The 24,727-nt window shown below is 39.2% G+C and overlaps 1 protein-coding gene and 1 pseudogene across 13 annotated transcripts in view; both read left to right on the top strand.

Moving 5' to 3' along the window:
- Window positions 1-24,727, top strand: part of LOC147013562 (transcription factor E2F3-like) — a 93,771-nt gene that overhangs the window by 62,609 nt on the left and 6,435 nt on the right. For 2 of the 13 annotated variants that reach the window (XM_085855463.1, XM_085855464.1), the window contains exon 7: window positions 2,343-3,608. The exons of 4 other annotated variants lie outside the window; for them this stretch is intronic. In XM_085855463.1, the coding sequence (XP_085711589.1) occupies window positions 2,343-2,761 (419 nt within the window). In that variant the 3' untranslated portion in view covers window positions 2,762-3,608. Of the gene's footprint in view, window positions 1-2,342; window positions 3,609-11,917; window positions 11,991-12,147; window positions 16,134-24,727 lie in introns of those variants that run through there. 7 more of the 13 variants (XM_085855462.1, XM_085855460.1, XM_085855458.1 and 4 more) reach the window with 5 other exon arrangements.
- Window positions 12,176-16,133, top strand: LOC147013563 (uncharacterized; annotated as a pseudogene).

The raw sequence follows: 24,727 nt of genomic DNA, 5'->3' as shown, positions 1-24,727 counted from the left end.
CACAATAGAATATACTCCTAAAAAAACTTCAAATGTTAAAATATTTCAGTCAAATGATGGAGGAAGAATTAGAGCATATAGGAGAATTAGAATATGTTGATGAAGGATTATTTCAACAACTGAAAGAGATCAATCAACCCTCTAATTATGTTGTGAATGCTCTCCAAAACCATGTATATTCAACAGATTCAAAAACCATAACAGGTCTCATTCCAACAGAACAACCAGCAACATTCCATCTTGCTCAGGAAAAGGTATTGATATTTAATGATGAATTAAGGTTCTTGAGTTCTGCTCAACCCCCTGTTAAACTAACTCTGAGATTAATGTTTCTTCTAACAAAAGATGGAAAACAAGGTTCAACTGTGAGGGATGAATCAAAGTATTTTGATAAACAATTGGATATGAAAAATAAGGATGATCAAGTATATATTGATCTGCTGGACTCTCTTAACTACAAGGTTAGTCTATCTGGTAAAAGTAGGAAGAATGAGAAGGAGAAACACATTATTCAGGCTTTAAGTATCCTTGGTTCAGGTGTTAGTTTTCTTCCAAATGACCCATCACAATTAGTTAATAGACTGTTATTGCTGTTAGGTAGTAAGAAGACTGGAAATAACAATTGTTTCAATGAAGCATCAGCCATTTTAGACCAGTTGATGAACATGAAAATAATTAATAAATCTCAATACAAAGACATATTATCCCATATTAAATAAGATGAGAAGCACAATCCTTAGTTTTAATTGCACAACAAGCGACCACACATCTTCATTCCCATACCCACTACAACTTGAAGCAACAAAAGAATATGAGGCGTCTTTATTGTCCATGGAAACTTATAATACCTTATTTAATATCACCGAGAAAAATGACAAGTTAAATTATAATCTGGGAAGTGGATACAAAACAATAACAGTTTCACCCGGAGCATATGAGATTTCTCAAATATCTTCCGAAATTGCTCTTCTTATGAAAGAACAGGGTGATGAACCAAAAAATATTGTTATAGATATTCAAAAACGTACTTCAAAATCAACGATTAAACTTAAAAATAACTACAAGGTGGATTTCGCAATTGATAATTCATTTAGAGAGTTATTGGGTTTCTCCTCAAAAAAGATTGAAACTAATGGGACGTTTTACAGTGATAATGTCATTCAAATATCCTCAGGCATAAATTCGGTATTAATTCACTGTGATTTGATTGATGGCGCTTATAATGATGGAATAAGAACAAATACAATATTTTTATTCAGCGCATACCCAATTGGTTATAAATTCAATATGGAACCCAAAAATCTGGTTTATCTACCTGTGTCAGGAAAAACCATATACAGAGTAAATTTTAGGATAACCGACCAAGATAATCACATGATTTCTTTTAATGGAGAAATTATATTCATCAGAATTCACCTACGTGAAGTTTTCCAATAAATAAATACGATGGTTATTGTGAGGAAACACGAGTTGGGAAAATATAAAATAATTACAGGGGATGGGATGTTCCTTTCCCCATACTACAAGGGTGAAGGTATGTATCTTGGTGGAGGATACTATAAACCTAAGAGACAAAGGGGTGTCGGATATCAATTTAGAAAAAAAGGAGATTGGATAATTGATACTCTAATGGGTATAGGTTCAACTATTCTTAAACATAAAGACCTAATTGGTTCAACTGCTTCTGCTGTGGGAAATGTAGTGGGTGCTATAAAGAGTATAAAAGATGCCCAAAAAGAATCCCATAAATTGCAAACAATAAAAGAAATTAAGAAAGGCAAAACTCAGTTGTCTCCCCAAGAATGACAGAAAATAATTCAAATACCTGGGTCAGGGTTTCACAAGTTTTAACATTTGTTTTCTTAAATAAATACAAGTATAGAAGCAATTTATAGTATCTATGATTTGGATGATACCATTGTCATCTCAAACTCTACTAAAAAAAGAAGACTACTTCAAGGTAAATGCAATTACTGGAACAGACTGGAACGCAAATGGAACAAAAAGTTTTGAAATAAATAATCAACAAACTTATTTGAATCGAGCCGAAAGTTTTTGTTGTGTAAATTTACATTCACCAAGGCTGCGAATAACACAAACGCTACACTCGTAAATGATTTATTCTGGAAAATGTTTGATAGTGTTCATTTGTACATTGGAACACAAGAAGTTGAAGCGGTTGATTATGTCTCTGCTACATCTGAAATGATGAAATTTACACTATATTCATTTGGTGATATAATGGGAAAGTAGTACTGCAGCATAGCACTCGTTGCAGCATAACACATGGAACTCGTTTCCAGAACTGACAGATTCTCTTGTGACCCTGACCACCACGCCAGTCAACATCCAGGATGACACAATGCACTGCATTGAAAGGTTTGTGGTGCTCCTCTATGACCGCACTAGTCCATATACGGACGTCAACAAGGCCAGAAAGAAACTCTTCGCCAAGAGGAACGCCGTCCAGCGCATCCCACCTACCTACGATGCTTTGGAACAGCATGTGAAGAGATCAGTCTTCCAGGGTGGCTATGTCTGGGGGCAGGTCTTGGTCCCTCAACCCGTACTTCCATCACCAACAAGCTGGGGCTGGCGGCAAACAGAGGATGGGTCCTACGAACCGCTCTGGACCACACTTCCTGAGGCTTCAAAAAGCTGCTTTGAGCTGGTGTCGTGCAGCTGCAAAAAAGGCTGTAGAAACCGCTGCAAATGCAAGAAGGCTAATCTGCAATGCACTGGACTGTGTGCTTGTGAATGAGAATGCCAGTAGACAGACGCAGTAGACACAGACTCGGATATCGGCCTAGCTTAGAATGTGCAAATGCAAAGTCGCATTGCTTGTAAAAGTGTTGACTTCTTGATCCAGAGCCAGTACACTTGAGCTCAGAAACTCATATTGTACTAGACTGATGTATGCGTGTACCATGTGTCCTGGTAGAATGGTAGTAGACAGTAAACCATAGCCGCTTCAAAGTGAAGTGTGCAATAATTTCACTACATTTTCTGAGTTTGTCATTATCACGATTATCAGTTCCCTTTTCAAAATAGAGTAAAGTATGTAATCTATAATGCAATTTTTGTTGATTCCAAACCCATTGAATGTGATGAATATCATTTGACTCTTGTTGTCCAGGCAATAATGGGTGCTTTTCAGCGAAAAGTTTCAGCAGAGCAGCAATTTACAAATCAAATAATGGCTTTTTTACCGAAAATACTGGCTCATAATATTTGAATATGCCTTTTCATGGTCAATTTACTGAATTTTTCAATTTCCTTATATCTACCACCAATACAAAAAGAAAATAAGAGCATATTATATAGCCAATTTCGCTAAAGTAGAATGGTGGCCATTTTGGAAAATGGTCGCCGAAGCTGACCAAGGCACAATCTCGGGTCGCTCCATATCTAGAATTGTTCGGAATACATTATTCTACATGTGTACCAATTTTGGTGCTTTTATGCAAATTTGAACAATTGATCTGAAATATCAGACTACGCTGCAGGACTAAAGGGGGCTGTCGAAGGTTTTATTCCTGATGTCAACGGGAACAAACACAGACCTTGGATATATAGTCAAAGGAAAGGAATGTATCATGATGATACAAAAGCAGGTAATAGTTTTACCGTGGCAGTTCCTCTTCAAGGTATATTTGGATTTTGTGATCATGATAAAGTTCTGTATGGTCTTAAAATTAGATTTCAACTGCAAAGGAATGATAATGAAAATAGATTGCTTTTTGGTGTGGCTCATGCTTTTACTGCTTAGAATAAGTTTATAATTGACGAAATGAGTTGGTATCTTAGTGAATATACTCCTAATCTTAAAACAGAAGAGATGTTGAATGGAAGACTCAACTCAAAGAAACCGCTCAATGTATCATACCCTAAAAGAAGATGCCAACACATTAAACTGAACCAAACCACTTACATGAGGAATTTGGGTGTTCTGGAAGGAAAGCCACGATATCTGGGGCTCATTTAAAAAAAAAAAACATATGGTGATACTGCTACTGATAAAAATAATGCATTGAGTGATAATGCTAAGGTGAAACAACTTCGCGTTTCTCTAGATGGAACATTTTATCCATGAGATAGATTGGAAATTAATTGGGGAAAAAATGATTATGCTGAAGCATACAAGTCTTACCAAAAGGTGTGTGAAAGCAATGGAAATAAAGAACCCATTTTGGATATGACAGCATTTAAAAGTCTGTATACAATCTATGCGATTGACCTGAGTGCTCAAAAGGAAACTATAAAGTCTAATCGAGTGGATACTTCCCTATACATTGAAAGAGGAGAGAGTGAAGAAGCCTCACCCACAAAAGCCACATCCACACAAGCCCCACTCATACAAGCCCCACCCACACAAGCTCCATCCACGCAAACACCACCCACATAATCCACATCCATCATATCCACATAATTAGTGATTAGTTAATTAGTTCCCCTCACACAACATGTTTATTTAATTAAAAAATATTTGCTCCACCCACACAAACCACATCCACACAAACCCCATACACACAAACTCCACCCACACATGCCTCACCCACCCACACATGCCCCACCCACCCACACAAGCCCCACCCACCCACACAACCCCCATCCAGCCACACAACCCCCACCCATCCACACAAGCTCCACACACCCACACAAGCTCCACCCACCCACACATGCCCCACCCCCTGTGCGTCCCCACCTTTGACCCACCACCCCCTCATCCCACCCCCTTCCCCCCACACACACACACACACACACACACACACACACACACACACACGGGGAGGGGAGAGGGATGAGGGGGGTGGTGGGTCGTTGGAGCAGCGCACCGACCCCCTCCCCCCACCCCTCCCCTTTACATCTCCTTTATTCTTCTCTTGTAATTCCAAATCAGATAATTATAAGGAAAGAATTTATAATCAAACAAAAGTAATAACATTGAACAAAATCTTCTTTCGCAGCAGTCTGATGGTTTGTTTTGGTTTTGAAACTCGATCAACATATTCTGTTCAAAACAAAGAGTGAAGAACAATTAGGGTATATAAAGGTATATAAAGATACGTATTGTTTGCTTTTGGAAGAAACAGAATTACAGATTAATACAGATAGTGGTGTTATGATTAGTGTCACGTAATTTTTTTGATAAATAAATGAGTAGTAAAATTCCATCTGCGGTATATGTTAATCAAATCAATCTTCATAAACTATCATCTTGTATTCAAAATCAAAAGCCTTGTATTATTAACGTGAATACAATTCAGAGAAAAGGAGCAGTAAGAATTGATGTTTTGCTCACAAGAGAACAGGTGAAAATCTTGAACGATACTGGCTCACTTAAAATTAAAATGTCAAAACCAATGTTGAAGAAATATTCAATAAGAGAGACTAGTGGAGGATTTCTCCCATTTCTAATTCCTTTATTTGCTGGTTCAAGGTGTGGCTGGAGCATTGACGGGTGCTATTTCAGCAGCGGCGAAAACTGCCAACGAAAGGAAGGCTCAACTCTGGGCTCAAAAATAATTGGAAAGACATAACAAAGAGTAGGAGAAACAAATTAGTGGAAGTGGTGGAATTGTAGATTTTACTGAAAAACTTGAAAGTCTGCCTGATAAAGCGAGATTGTTAGGTGGAGATACGTTTTCTTCTATCGCACAAGCAGGTGTAAAATTAACTAAAAGGGGTAATGGATTATATCTTTCTAATAAATAAATGAGCATTGATGAGTGGTTTAAAGAATTAGGAAAGAATAAATCAAATTTAGAACTTATCAAATATTGTAAGAAATTAAAAATTCATAATGTCGTTATTTGTATGAGAGATGAATTAACAAACGTGTCTAAACATACAAAGAATATTATTATGAACTTAGAAGATAATAATGGGAATGGTTCTCATTGGCTTTGGATTTTTAATAGTCAAGACAAATATTATTTTGATAGTTTTGGTCTTCCACCACCTGTTGAAGTCATAAAATTCTTACAGAATGGTTTTTATCAAACATTTCAAGTCCAAGAATTAAATTCCAAGTGTTGTGGTCAATTATGTCTATATGTGTTATTTCAACTCAACAAAAATAAAAAATTTTATGATATTTTTAATCTAATATAAATGACTTATGTTGGTAGAGATGGTTCTATCTTTGGTGTATCCCAAGAACTGGATATTGATTTATCAAATTATTACAGAAAGGCACAGGCTGAACTACAGAAATAAAGGATAGCAAAAAATATTAATATGAAAAATGCTTATAAATTAATAAATTATCCAAGCCCGACTGACGCGAATGACTTGGTGAGATTTCGTGATTTATCACTATATATATATATATATATATATATATATATATATATATATATATATATATATATATATATATATATATATATATATATATATATATATCCTTAAATAAAATGGCTGTGTATTCCAAATTATACAGAAGTGTTGATTTTATCTCCAGGTCATACAGAATTCACAGTTCAAATTAAAATAAAATTTTAAAAACAAGGGCATATCGTTTGTATGAGAATAGAACAATGGGGATATGATATGAATGGTTTAGGGTATAATTGGTCATTTAAAATTAACCTCGAAGATCTGGAACAATTAAATCAGTCTCGTAAGGAAGAATATTATCCACTTGGTGCCGAGAATGAGTTTTGTGGAAGCACGATTAGCAAACAACAAATAAAAGAATTTAATAAGGGTAAAATCAAGAATGCTTTTGCCATAGTTTATATCATGAAAACACAAAGAACAGGATTATATATAATAAGGGAGGGAATACAAACTGATTTAACTCTGGGAAGATGGGGAGGTATTTCCTGTCATTATATTAATCTGTCATATATTTCTGATACATAAAAGACAACAAGAAGGCTTCAAGAAAATTATCATTTCTGTGTCCAAGCATACCTTCAAGAAAAGGGTATTCGGTATTTTAATAAATATGTTCTATAACACAAGAATGAGGTATTTTCAATAAAAGATTGGCTTTATACTGATAATATACCAACAACTTTGGATTTAACTAAAATGTTAAATAATGAAAAAATTTTAAAGTTAAGAAAACGCAAGGCTCTTTTAGAAAATCAGAATTTTTTTTATTGGTTTCCTGGTGTAAAAAAATTATTTTGGATGCAGGAATATCAAGTAATCCAGATGAATATATGTATGATATTCTATGGGGTGAAAGTGGTTCAAAGATAGTAAGGGATGAGGAAGGAGTTGAAGAAACTGAGACGAGAGAAGGAGAGGGAGAAGAGAGAGAACGAGGCAAGGGAGAAAAGAGAGGAGGAGAAGGAGAAGAGAGGAGACAAGGGAGAAGAGAGAGAAGGCGGCAAGGGAGAAAAGAGAGGAGGAGAAGGAGAAGAGAGGAGACAAGGGAGAAGAGAGGAGGCAATGGAGAAGAGAGAGAAGGAGCCAAGGGAGAAGAGAGAGAAGGAGGAAATAGAGAGGGATGAAAGAGAGAGAATGAATAAATATAAAAATATGGAAACCAGTAAGATTTCAAAAAGATCGAAGGTATTACAGAAAATAAGTCAATCTCAATGCACTGAGGAGGAAAACAAGGAATTGACAAGTCTATTAGAAATATTATGCGTCAAGAGTATTAACATCGATTTCAGGGAGAAGATATAAACGAGAAAGTGGAGATAAAGAAGAGAAAGAAGGAAAATATTATATTATTGGTGATGTTGGTGTGATTGACTTTATTTAAAGTTTTCCAATTTTTTTCTTGAATAAATGGAGGAGAGAGTGAAGACATTTCTGAGGATTCTTTATGTTTTAAAAATTAAGATTCAAATGTGCATGTTGGAAACTAAAAAGGTTTTCGCACTCTGTTGGAATTTTTCTCATAAATAAATGAGTTATTGTCTCAAATGTAAAAAGAAAACTAATACTACAAATATCTCATATTTTAAAAGTAAAAATGACAGGGTTATACAAAAAGGCATATGTTCGGTGTGTGGCTCTAAAAAGAGTAAATTCATCTCCAAACACAAATGTGGGGGAGATATACAAAAGTTTTTATCAGGCAGTAAATTTACAACGACTGGAATACCAGGGGAATTACATCTACCAAGGTATTCTTTCTGTGGTCCAGGAACAAACTTTAATAAAAGATTAGATGAGGCTGACAATCCTAAACCGTGGAGCAAACCTATCAATAGGGTTGATGAAGTGTGCATGAGGCACGATATTGATAATGGAAATAGCACAACGTTGGAAGAATAACATGAAGCCGATAGAGAAATGTTGTGTAATTTGTCTCTGATACAAAATCCAACCTTGAGAGAAAAAGTTGATAGGTTCATCGTAAAGAAGATGATCAGTGCTAAATTGAAACTTGGGCTTGGAAATTCTGATACATTAAACTTAAAAATAACTACAAGGTTGATTTCACAATTGATAAGGTTGTACATAATAGATCTGCAAGGTTGTGCATCAAAAAACTTATAGGCTCTAATGATGTCATGAAGATTGAAGAGCAATTACCTGATGAATTACATAAACCAATAATCACAAAGATTCATAGAAGGAAGGTTTATTCCAAGGAAGTTGATTATATCTGGTCCGCTGATTTGATTGAACTCAATAATGATAAGGGGAACAAGTATGCTTTAACCGTTATTGATTTGAGGAGGAGATATGCGTGGGTTGTCCCTTTAAAAATCAAAACAGGTAATACTCTTATATTGGCCTTTCAACAGATATTTAATAAAAGCAAGAGAAAACCTAAAAAATTGTGGACTGATGAGGGTGCAGAGTTTTACAACAAAACATTTATGAATTTTCTTAAGAATAACAGAATTACATTATACAGCACCTTTAATGAAGGAAAAGCGGTTATTGAGCAATTCAATCGCACTTTAAAAGAGAGACTAGATAAAAATTTCACTCAACTCGGTTCTTAACAATGGTTATCTGTAATTCAGGACATTGTAGATAAGTATAATGATACGATTCCGACCTCAACGAATACTAAACCATCAGAAACATTTACAAAATTAGAATATGAAAAAGAGATTAATGTCAGAAAGCCTAAGTTCAAAGTTGATTATATAGGAAGAATATATAGGTGGAAATCTCATTTTGAAAAAGGTTATACTAAGCAATGGACAAATGAACTTTTTAAAATCGTTGATGTAATAGATACGGTTCCTTAGACTTATAAGGGGAAGAGATTTTAGGTTCATTTTATTCACAGGAATTACAAAAGGCAAAGATAAATTGAAAAAAACCCTTGGACTTCCAAATTATGTGATTTAAAGGGGGAAGAGATTTTAGGTTCATTTTATTCACAGGAATTACAAAAGACAAAGATAAATAAATAAAAAAATTTTTTTTGACTCCACACCTTTTTAAACTCCGCCCCTTTTTGACCACGCCCATACAAGCCCCACCTGCACAAGCCCCACCCACACAAGCCCCGCCCATGCAAACCCCACCCACAAAAGCCACATCCACACAATCCCCACCCACAAAAGCCACATCCACATAATCCCCATCCACCCACACAAGCCCCACCCACAAAAGCAACATCCACACAAGCCCCACCCACACAAGCTCCACCCACGCAAACACCACCCAGAAAAGCCCCACCCACAAAAGCCACATCCACACAATCCACACCCACACAAGCCCTACCCACCCACACAAGCCCCACCCACAAAAGCCACATCCACACAAGCCCCACTGATACAAGCCCCACCCACACAAGCTCCACCCACGCAAACACCATCCACATCCATCATATCTACATAATTAATGATTAGTTAATTAGTTCCCCACACACAACATATTTATTTAATTAAAAAATATTTGCTCCACCCACACAAACCACATACACACAAGCTCCACCCACATATGCCCCACCCACCCACACAGGCCCCACCCACCCACACAGGCCCCACCCACCCACACAACCCCCACCCATCCACAAAAGCTCCACCCACCCACACATGCCCCACCCCTCTGTGCATCCCCACCTTTGACACCACCACCCCCTTCATCCCACCCCCTTCCCCACACACACACACACACACACGGTGAGGGGAGAGGGATGAGGGGGGTGGTGGGTCGTTGGAGGAGCGCACCTACACTCCCCCCCCACCCTTCCCCTTTACATCTCCTTTATTCTTCTATTGTAATTCAAAATCAGATAATTATAAGGAAAGCATTTATAATCAAACAAAAGTAATAACATTGAACAAAATCTTCTTTCGCAGCAGTCTGATGGTTTGTTTTGGTTTTGAAACTCGATCAACATATTCTGTTCAAAACAAAGAGTGAAGAACAATTAGGGTATATAAAGGTAGATAAAGTTGTGTGTTTGGTTCATCTAGACAGTTGTTTAAACTGAAAAAATAATAATAATATTATGATATTAATAAAATAATAAATATAGCATTTACCTCCAGAAGATAGAGTGTCATGTCAGATTCCTACAGAAGATTAAGTTGTGTGTTTGGTTCATCCAGACAGGTGTTTAAACTGACAAAATAATAATAATAATGATAATGTGTCAAAGACACACACGCACACACACATACACATGCACACACACACACATACACACATAGACAGAGCGATAATTTCTCACCTTGGACTCGGGTCATTCAAGATCAAAGGACGTGAGAGAATTTCTTGCTATCCAAGAAAAATATCATTCAATTATTTTCGAAACGAATAAATCTCTTCAAGGAAGTCATTCATTTTTTTATCCACTCGTCATGTAATTCAAATAACTCATTTTCAACATCAGTTATCAACGATATAATTATTGGTTGTATAGTGATTTAATTCTGTTTTAAACAACAAATAATGAATTGGGTTGAAGATCTCACCTCTCATCTTGTGAAAACGATTGATCTGCAAGGTTGTAATAATCTGAACACTCCATATTCGAAACAAAACATGCTCGGCACACAAGTTGGTTTAAATAAGCAACTTGATGACGTAATGGGAAATTACAGAACAATGATTTTTTCAGGGTGTGCCCCACATAGGAAATGACCAGAATTTTTTTGGCTTGGTTCGGGCGAGGCAGCTTGGCTGACTCCAAACTGACTGACTCATTTTAACACGAAATTGAAACATCTTGCTTTGAATGATTTTGATAAAACCTTCGTTTTAAAGCTGTTTTTTAGCTAAACTTTGTTCTGTTAGTGTTCTGATGATTTAAGACATAACCATGAGAGACATGGGCACAGAATACTTCCTCATTTTCACAGCACGACTGTGCTCTTCAAAGCACTTCCCCATTTACAAAACCGAAGGAGGAATAAAGTGAATATACTCGATGGTGATGAATGTAATAGGAAAATTACATTATTCCCTAAAGTAGATCATGGACAAATATTCATTGGTTCGCTCTTTGAGTGGAATGAAAATATGAAAGGGAAGAAGTGCTTTAATCATGTCTCAATTTTACATTTGCTTATATGGGAGGGGGAGGAAATGAGTTTCAATTTTACATTTGCTTGTATGGGAGGGAAGGGAATCGGTGGGGAGAAAATCAATCTCCTATTTTGGGCTTTTGCGGCTTGAGTCAGAAAGTTTTTCCTTTTTTCATTTGAATGGGAAGTCCCAGAAACCCCATTTATCCTCTACTCACCACACACCATCCACATCACCAGACCCCCCCCCCCTCACAGACTACACACACACACACACACACACACACACACACACACACACACACACACACACACACACACACACACACACACACACACACACACACACACACACACACACACACACACACATCAACAAAAACACAAGTGTAAAGTATTATTCAATTTATGCTTAAGTTACTATTGATTATAATAGTTTAAAAATTGACATTACTAATTACGTGTTTAATAATTTTTCATTTTTGTTTTCATTTTCATCCACCTAACAGGCAGTGGTCATGCTGAAATCAATGGCTTGAATCTGTTTTTCCATCTGAATTATTGTAATGCTTGATAAATGAAGTAAGTTTATTTTAATTATGATACTGTTACTTTGTAAATAACATACAAGATGAAATATGAAATTCCAAGAGTATTTAAAGAGAATTATAATTAGAGCAGTCTAACTTGATGTTGATCAATATTTAACCACAAACTATTTTTCTTTCTATCACTACAGAATGGATATGTGACACCTCCACGAGAACATGGATGCGTTAGTTAACTTGAAGAGATCCACCCCAGTTTCTCTCAATCTGTGCATAATATGTCAAGAAGAGAGACGAGACATCTAGTATGATGCGTCACAAAAAGGCCTGGACACATTGGTGAAGATTACGCACGAACGACAAAAGTTACGAGATGTCAAGTACAAGGATACGGTTGATAGACTCTTGAAGGTCCTGAATGAAGACTCCAAAAAGGAAATCCATTGGCACAAAACGTGGAATGGCACACAAACGTGGCACACAAGCAAAGAAAGACTTGGTAGACTTAAGAATGCATCCTTGAAAGAGAGTGGTCCCTATTCTTCTTCTGACTCTCCGTCAACATGAAGACCAGCAGAATCTCAGCCTTCCTGCCCAAATCGACATAGTAGCGCGCAGCCCACCAATTGAGAATTATGCTTGATCTGCTAGCAGAAAAGGCCAAGCAGAAGTTAATTTCCATAACAACCTATAACAAGAGCCAAGAAATATTGGAAGTTGCAAAGTTTGACCAAGAAATGAGTGTTCGTGTTGCAGCTGTCAGTGACCTTATTGCAGCAGAAGGAAAGTATCATCTCTCCTGCTATGTTCAGTTTATCAGAAGGACATCCCAACCCAAAAAGAACTCTCAGCATACAGATATTTGATGATTTGGCTATGCAATGAGCTGCAGTATTCTGCTGACCATGGCCATATATTAGAGCGAAGGGAAGTGTGGAACCAGTATCGCACCATTGTCAAAGAATCCAATTTGGATGTTCCACCCTCATTTACTAGTCGAATGGGCACATTCAAGGATAAGTTGGCTCCTCAGATTTCAGAATTCTATGAGGTAATTATACTCCATGACAATGCACCAAGTGAGCGACGTTCTGTTCTGGTTCCGCTGAAGTTTGGCCACATACCTGTTTCAAAGATGACACAAACAGATGAAGAAGCAGCAGCTACACTCACCATTCCTTCCTACCAACCAGAAGAAGAAGATGAGTTCCTGTCCATGATCCACGTTGCCCTCAAGCTTAGAAGTGACATCTTTTCACACTCAGCTTATGAAGGAGTTAATGTCAGTGAAGAGGAAGCTATTAAATGTGTACCAGATAGTTTGTACATGTTTCTTAACCTAATGATAGGTGGCCAGTGTTAGGTGGCAAGATGCTGATGAAGACAGCAGTGATGGTAAAGATGAGTCCCTAAGATGCTGTCGTATACTTAGTCTCGCACAGGATTTGATCTATACAGTTAGTGGTGACAGGCACTTGACTCCAAAACATATTCGATTGGGCAGCACTCTGCACCAATCAACTCGTTCAAAAGAAATAGTGAAATTATTCCACAATGCTGGGCATGTTATAAGCTCCAGAGATGTACTTCGATTAGATACAGCCTTAGCTGAGAGTACACTACAAGGAATGGATGAAAGTAAAGTGGAGCTGTGATACCCTCCAATTTAGTCAAAAAGATCATTTTGTCTTTTTCTCTGCTGACAATATTGATATTAATGAAGGTACTTTGGATGGCAAAACCACTTTCCATGCCACTCAATTGGCTGCTGGGCAGAGAGGACCACCTGCAGGGATAATATATTACAATAATAATGGTGGCCATATTGGAATTCAAGATTGCAGAATAACCAAACTAGATACAACTTAGGTGACAACATATTTGGAATCCTTGGTATCACAAACATCAGTATTACCACCATTTAAAAACTTCAGTAATGCTTAGAAGCCGAGTTATAAGGCAAAAAATATGAAAAATGGTGGCCATTTGGTTTTTTTCTCAAATTTGAGGGTCAAAATCTCAAAATTCAGCCTGGCAAACAATTTTTTTGAATTCAGCACCCTCAAGTTATCCGAAGAAACTTGTTTGCCCATTTTTTTTTTAATATGAAATGCCTTTTTTTAACATTCGTTTTTAACAACATTTAACATTAAATTTTTTAACAACTAAATTTTTCTCAAATCTGAACCTGTCTATATATAATACAATTTTCGGCTTTCCAAAAAAATAAATTATTGCAACCGTTCCTTCCCGCCCTCAGTTTGGTGAGATTTTCATCTCCAGCATCCATTTTCTGTGCATGGTCCTGTGTGCCGAAGAAGTCACATTCCGACTCTCCCCCTCCAAGCGTGCCACACTCGCACCACTTGATCAGATGGTCAACACAATAAGTGCCAAATTCCACTTCAAATTCATATTGTATACCCAACTGTAGGGCATGTAAATAGCTTGTGAATAATATGTATTACTTTGTACAATTTGTGGAGTTGTCTGACTCAGGCTCAGCCTTGTACATACAGAAGGAAAATTTTAAACCAAATAATTTTCAAGAATAGAATTTTTTTAATGTGTAAAAATTTTACATGTCTTAAGATAAAAAGGATGTGTTTGACTTGGTGAGGTATGATACATGGGTTAATCAATAATTTCACAACTTAAAAAATAAATTATGAAGCCATCTATTTAATGTGTACAAACAGATACAACCTGTTGCCTCACTGACAGAATATTAAGAAGGGGGGGGGGGATGAGGAGAGGAGGGGAGAAGGAGAGGAGGGGGGGAGAGAGGATAAAGGAGGGAGCTCGGAGGGCTGGGGGAGCGAGGAAGGGATGGAATAGCGACGCCTCACCACACATTGCTATACACTCTGGGAGAATGTGGGAGCGAAGAGGATGGGAGAGAGGAAGGAGGAAAGGGGGTGTTCTGAACTCGCATTTGGTAGGGGGAAGTGAGGGGAGGGGAAGGCAGCGTGAGAGGAGGGGAAGGGAAGGCAGCGTGAGAAGAGGGGAAGGGAAGGCAGCGTGAGAAGAGGGAGAAGGGAAGGCAGCATGAGAGGAGAGGAAGGGAAAGCAACGTGAGTGGAAGGAAAGGCAGCATAAGGGGAAGGGAAGGCAAGTTCGTATAAGAGCTTGCACACAAAACATAAAACAAGGGGAGCAGGAGACAAGATGGGTGGGAGAGGGGAGCACAAAACAGTGGGGAACAGTGACATTAAGAGATCTGTAGAAGGGAGATGGATAGGGTGGGGTACAAAGGGTAAACAAGATGGGCACGCCAGCGACTTTCAGGAAGGAAAACAGGGAATTTGAACGAGGTGGATTTGGGGTGGGTTAACTTTATACCTTTCAAAGGCAAAATCTCTCTCTCTCTCTCTCTCTCTCTCTCTCTCTCTCTCTCTCTCTCTCTCTCTCTCTCTCTCTCTCTCTCTCTCTCTCTGTCTCTGTCTCTGTCTCTGTCTCTGTCTCTGTCTCTGTCTCTGTCTCTGTCTCTGTCTTTGTCTTTGTCTTTGTCTTTGTCTTTGTCTTTGTCTTTGTCTTTGTCTTTGTCTTTGTCTTTGTCTTTGTCTTTGTCTCTCTCTCTCTCTCTCTCTCTCTCTCTCTCTCTCTCTCTCTCTCTCTCTCTCTCTCTCTCTCTCTCTCTCTCTCGCTCTCTCTCTCTCTCTGTGTTCTATGCACTGCCGCATCTTTTAAGTTTTAAACTCTACACTCGGAGTACAAATACAACTTTTTTTTTGGGGGGGGGGGGGTAACATCGGCGATGTGGCCATGGCCTCATATGGGGCTTGTGAGGAGCAGTGGGGGGTGTAAATTAGCTCCGTAAATGTGTACTGTGTAGCGCCACCTGGTGGTGGTGGCAGAGGGTATTACAATTTCCAAATTTCCTTTGGTTACAAAGTGGTACTTATTCATGTTTCTCTTCCCATGCAACGTCGGATAAATCTGATTGTATTATTATAGATGCAGAGGGATTTTGGTGAGGAGGAGAGAGATTACATGCAAGGGAAGATGAGAGGATATAGGAGTGGCTACAGAAAATATAATGATATGATGAAGAGTTAAGAAGTACAGGGAAGGACACGATGTTTGTGTAAAGTTAATAGAATAAATAAGTGAATATATACAGGCAGTCAAAAACCTTACCATATGCATGTACATAATAAATATATGATTTCTCATGCTTATTGGTCATTCATTTAAGCTTCTACTGACGTTTTGTCAGACCTGGGACTTGGCTTATTGATCACCTCTCGAAGTTTCTCTTAAAGATGTTTGTTTGCTCTCAATGAGGAAGTAAAGCCATTTTCCAGAGCATGCTTTGCAATCTTGTGCAATCAACCGTTTTTAGTGGAAAGGCTCTCTAAATTAGAACAGTGATTGGAATTGGTGATGGTTTTTAGGAGTGAAGGAAGAGAGCTCTTGTTGATTTACATGAGAAAGGTTGAGTTCCTAAGATATTTAACTTTGCCAGTCTGGTCATGTATGTCTCTAAAAGCGAGGTGTGGGTTTGTGCAGATGGCTGTTCAAAGGTTTTTTTTACAAAACTCAAAGTGATCATAAAAATGTATTCCAGGAATATATCAGCAGGAAATATTTGTGAAGTTGGAAGCATTTATATCTATCTGGTGACACCCAGGATGTGCTAAACTGCAGGTTCATTTGTAAGACTTTGTTGATGTTCAAAGAAAATCTAAACTCTTATTTCACAAACTGAGAATTTTTACATCTAATCCATCTGATCATCATTATTTATTTTCTGACAAAATATTTATGCAGAAACAAACCATCTCATGTCATCCACCATTCCCTATACCCATGACCTTTTGTTTTCTACTCGTATTAACTCTATTACTCGCAGGTTACGATGTTTTCTCCTCTTTTCACGCCACTGCTGCACTGTCAGTCCATTGCCACTTTACCGTCTGTAATCTCCCTCTTCCATGAGATTCGATTTTACGTACAGAATAACTACAGCTACTTCTCGCTACAATTAAAACGATTCATCTTATTGCTGCTGCAACAACTACACAACCACTACTTTTTATGGCTCCAATTAATCCCACATTATGGGGTCAGCAAAGAAAGACGTTTGATCGAAATCTTTTACAAACCCGGCTGGCCATACCTGTTGTTTGACTGGAGCTGATTTGGTTCGGAATCAGACTTTTTCAGGGTGCTGGTGATAACTTCCCTACATTTTGTTTAAAGGCACCGTCCGAACTTTCATTTCCACCACCAAATGCTTGTAGACGGGTCCCTAACTTAACCCACTGAGCGTCAGCCCATTTCTGATGCAACACACTTCCTGCAAAGCACCAATAAAATAGTTTATAATTGGGCCAAGAATCAACGCCAGACGAGGCAACTCAAAGGTAAGTGCGCTACCTCTGCTCCATTACTGAAGACCTCTGCAGAAACCATTACTATTAAGCAGGAAAAACATCCTCTTCGTGAATTTCTCAGTGATTTCAGTTTTCCTTTAAATGAGAGGTTCCTGATTTTCTGTGAAAAGCCTGTGATGTAACATTCAATTTACAGGCAATCAGAAATCCACTGAGACAAGACATGTCGATGTGGGGCAGGCCAGCTTAGTAAAGGTGTACGTGAAAAATGCAATTGCAAAAAAAACATCGTAATCAGATCTATTGATTTGCAATTGTTTAACATTGCAATTGTCGAAGAGCTTAGTTTCCATTTTTAGTCACTGAGAGTTTTGATAAATGAGATAATGTCCAGGGGAAATTCCATTTGGCCCCTTACATCCACTCATACAGAGGAACATACACAAAAATGCGTTGGTAAAGGAAACTGGAACGTTACTCGGTAGAGCACCTACCTCCACCAGGCTGAACAGTTTACGTTTTGCATACCTATGACAGACTAGATCTGCATCTGGACTTGAACTAAAATCTAATGAGCATGTTCTTGTCACCTTCCCAATTTATCCATCAAGTTTCGTCCGAATCCATTCACAACCTTTTGGGATATCTTGCCATACTGTATATCGTTTTTGACCCTTTCTCCCAGTTGTGAAGAATCACTTTAAAAAAAAGGATTTTTTTATTTATTTATAGTATACAGATCTTGAACTTCACCAAGATCTAATCAATTTGTCCTGTCACACACCCAACCTGTCCACTGTCCACTAAGTTTCGTCCGAATCGGTCCTGAACTTTGAGATATCCTGCTCACAGTCACAAAGAGGGGTGAAAATAACCTCCGTCCACCTTCGGTTGCGGAGGTAATGAATGACATGACTAACCCTGAATAATTCAAGGAAAAGTTTCTCGGTGTATGGCTGGGAAAATGGTTTGCTTTTTCAGGTGCCTGATACTGCTCTGCTGTCTCCACATTTTTTATTCTCATGGCATGTCGATTACTAATTGTAAACCAGTTGTTTTTATACCTCCGCTGATGAAGTCGCCGGAGGCATTTTTGAGGGGGAGGGGGGGGGGGGTTGTCCCTCCGGCTCTCTCCGTCCGTGCGTCCATGATAGGTTTTCGTTACCGCGATAACTTAAGAACAGCTAAAGGGATCTAAGTCAATCTTGGTGCAAGTATATCCATCTATCCATCCAAAGCTGAAGGGATCAAAATCTATCTTGGTGTAAGTATATCCATCCATCCGTTGGGACCATACTCTGTGCAGAGGATTCGTGCTACCTAAGCATTCTCCTTGGCAATTGGGCACAATCCTGGACAGGTCCCACTCCGACACAGGATACCAGAAAGCTGGCACTCATTTTGCCGACCTCAGAAGAATGACAGGCAGAGTCAACCCCACTTGGTATTAATTCAACAACCAAGTGGGATTTGAACTCAGGATCTGAGGATCCCAAGCCCACCACCCTAACCTTTAAGCCAACACCAGGCATACAAGTATGTATAATGATGTAACATGAACTGATTAGTTTAGGCGTCCAGAGATCAGTGGTCATGCCAGGTAAAAACGTGATGCTTGAGAGCAGATGAAGGGATTTAAATCAAACTTGGTACAAGTCTGTATAATCAACGTCTCATGCCATAAAGTAATTGTCAGAGGAATGTAAGCGAAAAGGCTTGACCTTTTTCTTGAGATAAAATCGATTCTTCATAACCATTTAAATGCAAGGAAACAGGTGCAAGTGGAGATTGAGTTTGCCCATCATGTAAATGCCGTCTCCAAAAGACACCCCAGACTTCCTAATTGATTGCATGTCATGCTTGTTACACAGTTGACCATAATCAGGGGATTTGTCCATGGTATAGAGCACAACTGTGTAGTCTTTTCAAAACATCCCATGAGAACTATCATGTGCACAAACAAAATGTAAATGTAGAATGAAGAACTTGTCTCGAGGTGAAGGCTGGTTCTGAACTGCGTCGACAGACAGGTCGAATAATGGATGAACTCAACAGGACGTTAATTGAGGTATGCTAACAATTGAGGGAAGCAAGGAGAAGCTGACGTTTCAGGTGTTAACCCCTCTTTTGCCCTGACAAAGGGTTAATGCTTGAAATGTCAGCTTCTCTGTTTCCCACGGCGGTTACCACACCTCAATCAGCATTCTGTTAATTCCAACTTGAAATGGACGAGCTGGCTTTACATCCTCATCTGACGGATTAGGGTTAGCTCATTCTGCCCGCTAACAGCTCGATCTGCTCAGTGATGCAACCCTCTTACTGGCATCACCAGGAAGTTGTTACCTGCAGTGAAATGCAGACTCGACTGGCCCAGTGGTTCTAGTTCTGATGTCCCAATGATGCATTCTCAGGACATTTCGGGTCCCGATTGTGCTGTTTTGTGACACGGCCTGGAGGTGATCAGTTGCTATGAGTCCAAAAATAGACTCCACTCTTTCTTTTTCATTTTGTGGAGGTAACTGTGAAAAGATATTCTTCTTTTAGATTCACGGTCTGCGATTATGTATTAAAAACACCATTTCTCCACGACAATGGAGATGTGAATGTGTACCCAATTTTGTGTGAGAATGACACCACCGAGGAGGAGGAGGAGATTGGAACCATACTCTGTGCAGAGCGTTGGTGCTGCTTCAGCAGTCTCCTTGGCTATTGGGCACAATCGTGGACGGGTCACCACTCCGACACAGTATAACAGCATGCTGGCACTCATTTTGCCGACCTCGGAAGGATGACAGGCTGAGTTAACCCCACCTGGTATTAATTCAACATCTGAGTGGGATTCGAACTCAGGATCCAAAGCCCTCTACCCGAACCATTAAGCCAACACCAGGCATACACACCACCAAGATAGGCCATTATTTGCTGGGCACGTAGGCCGTAAACATGGACACGTTTGCTCCAAGTCTGTTGTAAACAAGAACAAGCCAATTTCACCCCAGGTACATCAACAAGCATAGACTGAAGCTCAGACAGGAAAACTAAAGAAAAATACTTTTTCAAAACAAAACAATACAGTACAATAGAAGGACTGGCTGATCTGCGAGAATGGCAACGGAGTCCTTCAAATGTACTGGCAAGCCTGCCATAAGTCGTCCGACATGACCCACATGCAAGGTGTTGTTAAGATTGACCATTTCGTGAATGACACAATATGAAGAAGTTTGCTACCGATAGGCATGAAAGATGCGTGTTCCAAAAAGCTGCTCATGGTAAGTCATGTTGCAATATCGGTGTAGATGAATTATTCTTGATTAGTTTCTCAAGTTAAATAACCCCAAGATGATGAGTGAAGAGGGACAGATTTATTACTGCAGTTACTGAACCATCCTCCATCATCATTTATCGTGATAACATGGGTGCAAAAGAACTTGAGTGTGACATTGTATGTTAAACTTTGATGTGTAGAAAACAAAATCAAAGTTGATGATAAATAATCACCCCCCCATCCTAAAAGTATCCCCTGAAATAATATCATGGGGGCAATTTTCATTTATTCATTTATTTAGGAAAATTAATTCAAAATAACTAATGTGTGTGATTATATATTCCATCAGATGCACCCCCTGCCTTGTGGTGAGCAACACCACAGATTATGTCTTCACAGTAAATCCACAAAGAACAACCATTCCTCTGCCACTCAAACGATTGTTCCCACTAATGCAAACCATTCAACCGGAAGTCACGTGATACAATCGACAGGTAAATCAAAACATGTGGAGTGTGACGAGCACTCCCCCAATCTCCATTGGACATAGTCCTGCACCAAAGCATCACCTCCAATCCAGATGCCTCAGCCTGGCAACTCTGTCAAACAGACAAAGATTACATGGTCAACATCAGTTAAACATCAAACAGAGCCAACTATCTGGATTTTGGCCTTGTTTGCCCTTATCAACAGGGCATAGCAGTAAATATCTAACCAATGATGACCACATTCTTCGTTTATACATCAGACGCACCTCCTGACTGTTATGGTGAGCACCACCGTGGATTATGTCTCACACGGTAAAACCTCATAATCCACAAATAACAACTGCCCATCTGCCACCCAGACGATTATTCCCGCGAATGCAAACCATTTACCCAGAAGGCACGTGATGCGATCGATGGGTAAATAGAAGGATTATGTCCAATGGAGATCGCGGGAGTGAACTCCACACTCCACATGTTTCAGTTTTGTTTGCCACCCAGGTTTTGACTATTTGCAGTGAATTTTCTGGAGTACAATTTACCATCCATGGCCTTCGGTTATTCATGGTTGCAGAAAAATCATGAACAAAAGTCCCAGCGAGATGTGAAAACAGCAAACTATGTGCTTCAATCTCATTGCAGGAGATTCCAATAGTGTTGAGAGCTATATAGATTTCATATTATCCAGGATGAAGTGGCATGTGCCTGTGGGCCAGCGACTCGGAGGCTGGGATTGGGGGATTGCTTGAAGACACGAGTCCCAATAAATGGAACAAAGCAGCCCAACCGATATGGTGGCATGCACCCCCTGATTGTCAAGTCAGATCAGATCTGTGACTTGCTCTAGGTATCATGTTAAACCAGTACTATCCTGTTCATGGTCCAGTGTGGGAGACTAAACTGGCTCGGCCACCAGGTCCTCCTGGTGTGGAGACTGTATGGACATGGACACCCAGCAGGATTAAATACAAAACCTGCCAAAGGGTGGAGGAGCTCCTTGTGAGCTAACAGCCATCCATATCTGATGCCATCTGCATCTATGGATTGCCTCCTGCAGTTGGTTAACTTCCCTAGGAGTTTGGTGGCAGAATTTATACTCCGGCCACCACAAAACACTTCATTCTGCAAATACACACTGAGGTGGGTGGTGCTGAGGCATCTTCCACCAGACAGCAGCCTCCTCGGGTTAACCTGAGGTGTTCCCTTTGGTTGTGCCTGGAATGTCCTATCACTAAGAGATGGGGATGGGCCAGGCATCTGCCTTGGGGATGGCCAGACGGAGGTCCCTGGTGTACCGGTGGAAAGTTGACGCAGCGACACTCTGTGAAAAGCCCATGCTCCCGTTGTATGTATGTATTTAATCCAAAAGAGACGGATGTGATGTTTGTGTGTCATCTGGTAGGAGAGCGCAGTGCTCCATTGAGCTACAGACAAAAACCTTGTACATTGTGCTCTGGTTAATTATCCAGGAAAGACCTGGATCGATAGTGGATGGCTGGCTTTGGAAGTCAACTGAGAAAAATTGTTGACCCTTCGTCAACTGAAAATCTTGTCATCTGAGAAGATCGACTTGTTCAGATTGGGAGAGGATCATGTGGAAATAGTGGTTTCATCTCCCTGGGTTTTAAGGTTAAAGTGAATGGAGAATATCGAGGAGAAATTAATTGATGTTGGGGATTACAGTAATGTCAGGATTGACAAATATCTGGAAAGATAAAGATGTGACAAAACAAACCAAGAGGAGGTTGGTGAATGCTCTAGTATTTCCAGTTTCAATATATGGATGTGAATTGTGGACAGTGGAAAAGAAAGAAAGATGATTGACAGTTTTGAACAAAAAAAAAGAGCAATCAGATATTGCAGACCCTCGCCAGGACTTGTTTTTTTTGTGGCGTTTGTGTACTGGTGTGTTACGTAATTAATAACAGACATAACCATAACTGCCACTTTATAACTACTGGCAGTGATAACCGGGTACGAAGAAGTACCGTTTTGATCGGACACTTGACCCTGACCCATGACGTTTATTATTATTTAATTTAATTCATAATGGGATTGAAATAAATTCAATTCAGATCAAATGGAAGACCAAATAGGTACAGTCCTGCATTGGAGTAATCACAGGAACCCAAACAAGAAAAAAGAAAAGATGAAGTAACCTGGACAGAATTCGGGTTTCAGCTGCTACCTCTCTACCCTCAAACCCATCAATGCGCAGCCAAGTTAACCTCATTCAAATATATATATATATATATATATATATATATATATATATATATATATATATATATATATATATAATTTTGGCTGCCAGACCATTTGTCTGATTAGATTTAAATTTAAAATGTGTATTCCCTATCACTACTGAATCATAATTGTGAAGTATCACGTCAATCGATGAAGCTGTTCAGGAGAGAGTTATGAAAAAGTTTTTCACTCAATCCAATATGGCTGCCATACCATGTGACCTATTAATTATTTGTGAATATTTTTGGTATCACCAAGGCTTGGGGAACATTTGTGTGAAGCTTCCCCTCGATCTGCAACCCGTTCTGGAGAAGATTTTTTAAAATAGGTTTTGGGGTAAATCCAATATGGCTGCCAAACCATGGGACCTATGATGTCATATGTGTGAACGTTTTGTTCCTCATGGATAGGCAGTCATACTTGTAAAGTTTCGCCTCAATCTGTTTAGCCGTTTCAAAGTAGAAGATTTTTGATGGTTATTTTTTTTTTTAACATAATATGGCTGCCGAACCATGTGATCAATGATGCCATCAATTTTTTTTTCTGTGGACCAATGTATCCCTAGATGACCCTCAAAATTTTTCATTCTGATCAGATGTAGCGTTCTATATATGCAATGAAGACGTCATAACAAAGACACCTATCCATCAATCCATCCATTCGGACCATACTCTGTACAGATCGTTGGTGCTGCCGAAGCAGTCTCCTTGGCAATTGGGCACAATCCTGGACGAGTCGCCACTCAGACACAGGATACCAGCAAGCTGGCACTCATTTTTCCAACCTCAGAAGGATGACAGGCAGAGTCAACCCCACCTGGTATTAATTCAACAGCCGAGCAGGATTTGAACTCGGGACCCTGGGATCCCAAGCCCACTAATCTAGCCATGAAGCCAACACCAGGCATGAGGACACCAATGACATTAAAAAACATCACACGTTCCCCATGTGGAGAAAAAAAAAGTTTCAATTTTTTCCGTGGTGCGGTTTCAGAGACACAGAGGTCCAAAGTTTTTCCTTTTTTTCCAACATGACTGCCACACCACGTGACCTGTGACGTCATAATTGTGATTCAAACATTCTACATGAATAGTCAATCCGATGATGAAAAATTTGTGTCAATCCACCACCAAGCGGTTTCAGAGAAAACCACTCAAGTTCTGTGCAAACAAACGGATCCAAATGCAATACCCTCTCCTCTGGCGATGGTAAATATTAGTGTTGGAGACTAATGTTAAAAATTCCATGGACTGGATGAAGAACAGACAAAGTGGTGAATGAATAAGTTAGACCACCATGAACATTAGAAGCACTGAAGATAAAACAGAAACTGTCATACTCTGGACACATCATGCATGCAGAAGCATGGGGTGAAGGGGCTGCAACCAAGCTGTCTCTGCTTCGAGAAGCATTGCAGGATAGAGATGTTTGGAGA

The sequence above is a fragment of the Eptatretus burgeri genome, chromosome 14 (assembly GCF_056783735.1).
Source record: "Eptatretus burgeri isolate ZD-2024b chromosome 14, Ebu_testis_v1, whole genome shotgun sequence".
In the NCBI taxonomy this organism is placed as follows: Eukaryota; Metazoa; Chordata; class Myxini; order Myxiniformes; family Myxinidae; genus Eptatretus; species Eptatretus burgeri.
This window is presented reverse-complemented; position numbering and strand designations above follow the sequence as displayed.